Source organism: Lucilia cuprina, chromosome 4 (genome assembly GCF_022045245.1).
Source record: "Lucilia cuprina isolate Lc7/37 chromosome 4, ASM2204524v1, whole genome shotgun sequence".
Taxonomy (NCBI): Eukaryota; Metazoa; Arthropoda; class Insecta; order Diptera; family Calliphoridae; genus Lucilia; species Lucilia cuprina.
Window position 1 is genome coordinate 94,962,838 of NC_060952.1, and position 3,340 is coordinate 94,966,177.

The 3,340-nt window shown below is 34.7% G+C and overlaps 1 protein-coding gene across 4 annotated transcripts in view; it reads left to right on the plus strand.

Moving 5' to 3' along the window:
* The window catches only part of LOC111676552 (probable ubiquitin carboxyl-terminal hydrolase FAF), a 28,738-nt gene that overhangs the window by 20,381 nt on the left and 5,017 nt on the right, over positions 1-3,340 (plus strand). For all 4 annotated transcript variants that reach the window (XM_023437511.2, XM_046950598.1, XM_046950596.1 and 1 more), the window contains exons 11-17: positions 522-672; positions 749-1,057; positions 1,141-1,249; positions 1,312-1,421; positions 1,492-1,843; positions 1,909-2,168; positions 2,230-2,806. In XM_023437511.2, the coding sequence (XP_023293279.2) occupies positions 522-672; positions 749-1,057; positions 1,141-1,249; positions 1,312-1,421; positions 1,492-1,843; positions 1,909-2,168; positions 2,230-2,806 (1,868 nt within the window). The remainder of the gene's footprint in view (positions 1-521; positions 673-748; positions 1,058-1,140; positions 1,250-1,311; positions 1,422-1,491; positions 1,844-1,908; positions 2,169-2,229; positions 2,807-3,340) is intronic.

Here is a 3,340-nt window from a genome sequence, read left to right on the forward strand (position 1 = left end):
ACTAGAACTAAACTAGAACTGAACTAGAACTGAACTAGAACTGAACTAGAACTGAACTAGAACTGAACTAGAACTGAACTAGAACTGAACTAGATCTGAACTAGATCTTAACTAGATCTGAACTAGAACTGAACTAGAAATGAACTAGAACTGAACTAGAACTGAACTAGAACTGAACTAGAACTGAACTTGAACTGAACTAGAACTGAACTAGAACCGAACTAGAACTGAATTAGAGCTGAATTAGAACTAAACTAGAACTGAACTAGAACTGAACTAGAACTGAACTAGAACTGAACTAGAACTGAATTAGAACTGAACTAGAACTGAACTAGAACTGAACTAGAACTGAACTATAACTGAACTAGAACTGAACTAAAACTGAACTAGAACTGAACTAGAACTGAACTAGAACTGAACAAGAACTGAACTAAAACAGAACTAGAGCTGAACTAGAACTGAACTAGATGTGAAATAGAACTAATCTAAAACTGTAAAACACACTATTTTCTATTTAACAGTCTCTGGATTAGCAAAACTTGAGGGTGAGGTAATCGAAGTGGGTGATAATTGTCAGTCTAATGATGAATGTACCAAATATGAACTGACTGGCATTGTTGTACATAGTGGTCAAGCTTCAGGTGGTCATTATTTCAGTTATATACGTTCAAAGTAAGTTTAAATAGAGTGACACTTAATGCCCACACACACATATTTTATTTGTAATTCATACAAAAATTTCCTGCAGTAATCCCTCCACTGGCAAAGAACAATGGTATAAATTCGATGATGGTGACGTAACCGAATGTAAAATGAACGAAGATGAAGAAATGAAAGCGCAATGTTTTGGCGGTGACTATATGGGTGAAATATACGATAGTAATTTAAAGCGCATGCAATATCGTCGTCAAAAACGTTGGTGGAATGCCTATATGCTATTCTATACACGTTGTGATCAAAAACCCATACAATTTGAGGCGAGCGTCGAACAACTTTCATTGGCCGAAAGTCGTAATTTTGTCTTGCCATTGCCAAAACCAATCGAAAGAAGTGTTAGGTAAGTGATGATGAAAAAATGTGAAGTTTTTTTGTTTAAACATTTTAATAATATATTGTTTGTTGTCTTTTCCGTATTTGTAGAAATCAAAATATACGTTTCCTTCATTCAAAGAGTATATTTTCTGTAGAGTTTTTCAATTTTATTAAAAAATTGGTTAGTTGCAGTATTCCAACGAGGGCTGATAAAATGGTATGTGATAAATGAAAACTGACAGGATAGAATCATTAATTTTTGTTTAACTATTATTACAGACACCCGCCGCCGAAGAGCTCTCTTTATTAGGTGTTCAATTGGCTTCACAATTTCTCTTTCATACCGGTTTTCGTACCAAAAAGTCTTTACGTGGACCAGTTATTGAATGGTTAGTAGAAAGATGGGATTAAACTCATGTCAATCATTCTAATCTATAACATATTGTTTCATTAATCTAGGTATGATACACTATCACATCATATACGTTTATCACCATTGGTACGAAAATGGTTTGCTAGCAATGCTTTGCTAAGTCCACCCACACGTTTGGGTGAATATATATTAATGGCGCCATCACCGGAAGTTCGTACTGTTTTTGTTAAATTAGTTGTATTCTTTTGTCATTTTGCCATCAATGATGAGCCGCTGGCTGGCTATGATGGCAATAATTTATGTGAACAAATTCTAATAAGTGTTCTTAAGTTATTAAAATGTGAGGTAGCCGATCATGGTAAACATTTGCCACACTACTTTAGTTTATTTAGCATGTATGTTGGTTTAGGCATACAGGAGAAACAGCAACTTTTAAAGGTAAATTTAAATGGTTATTAGTTAATCATGATGTAAATAATAATTGTGTTTGATTTTTATTACAGTTAAATGTTCCCGTTATATTTATGCAAGTGGCTTTGGATGAGGGACCAGGTCCTTCAATAAAATATCAATATCCGGAATTAAGTAAATTACATCAAGTTGTATCGCATTTGATACGTTGTAGTAATATCTCCGATAGATGTCAATCATCTAATCCAAATGAGAGACCCTTACAAAATCCCTTTAAAGATCCCATTATAAGATATGAAGATTTAATGCCTTTATCACCAGAATGTGTTGAAATTTTATTTAATAGAACGGGGTAGGTTTTTAATGTTTCAAAATAAAATCTAATAAAACTTATTTAAATTTCTTTATTTAAGATACATTAAAAAACTTATTGAGGATACAAACGTGGGCGAAGAAGGTTTAAAACTCTTACAGTATTGCAGTTGGGAAAATCCTCATTTTTCACGTGCCGTTCTCACCGAACTCTTGTGGCAGTGTGGCTTTGCCTACTGTCATGATATGCGCCATCACACTGAACTCTTATTGCACATTTTACTCATCGAAGACTCTTGGCAACATCATCGCATACATAATGCCCTTAATGGTGTAGCCGAAGAGCGTGAAGGCCTTTTGGAGACAATACAGAGATCGAAAACGCATTATCAGAAACGCGCCTATCAAATTATTAAGTGTCTCACACAATTATTCCATAAATCACCGGTAGCATTGCAAATGTTAAATTCAAATCCAGCCATTGGTAGACATTGGATTATTGCGGTGGAATGGTTGCAAGATGAGCTGGATCGTCAGCGCGGCATTGGTTGTCAGTATAATTCGTATTCATGGTCACCACCGGCACAAAGTAATGACAACACAAATGGTTATATGTTGGAGAGATCACATTCCGCCAAGAATACGTGGTCAATGGCCTATGAATTGTGTCCTGAAGAGGTAAGTTGGGGTTTCGTTCAGTTCATGTTTAGTTTAAGTTTAGTTCAGTTCATGTTTAGTTTAAGTTTAGTTCAGTTCCAAATCAGTTAAATTCAGTTCAGTTCTAGTTCAGATCTAGTTCAGTTCTAGTTCAGTTCTAGTTCAGTTCTTGTTCAGTTCTAGTTCAGTTCTAGTTCAGTTCTAGTTCAGTTCTAGTTCAATTCTAGTTTAGTTATAGTTCAGTTCTAGTTCAGTTCTAGTTGAGTTCTAGTTCAGTTCTAGTTCAGTTCTAGTTGAGTTCTAGTTCAATTCTAGTTCAATTCTAGTTCAGTTCTAGTTCAATTATAGTTCAGTTCTAGTTCAGACATAGTTCAGATCTAGTTCAGTTTTCGTTTAGTTTTAGTTCAAAACTTGTTCAGTTTAAGTTTAGTTCAGTTCCAAATCAGTTAAATTCAGTTCTAGTTCAGTTCTAGTTCAGTTCTAGTTCAGTTCTAGTTCAGTTCTAGTTCAGTTCTAGTTCAGTTCTAGTTCAGTTCTAGTTCAGTTCTAGTTCAG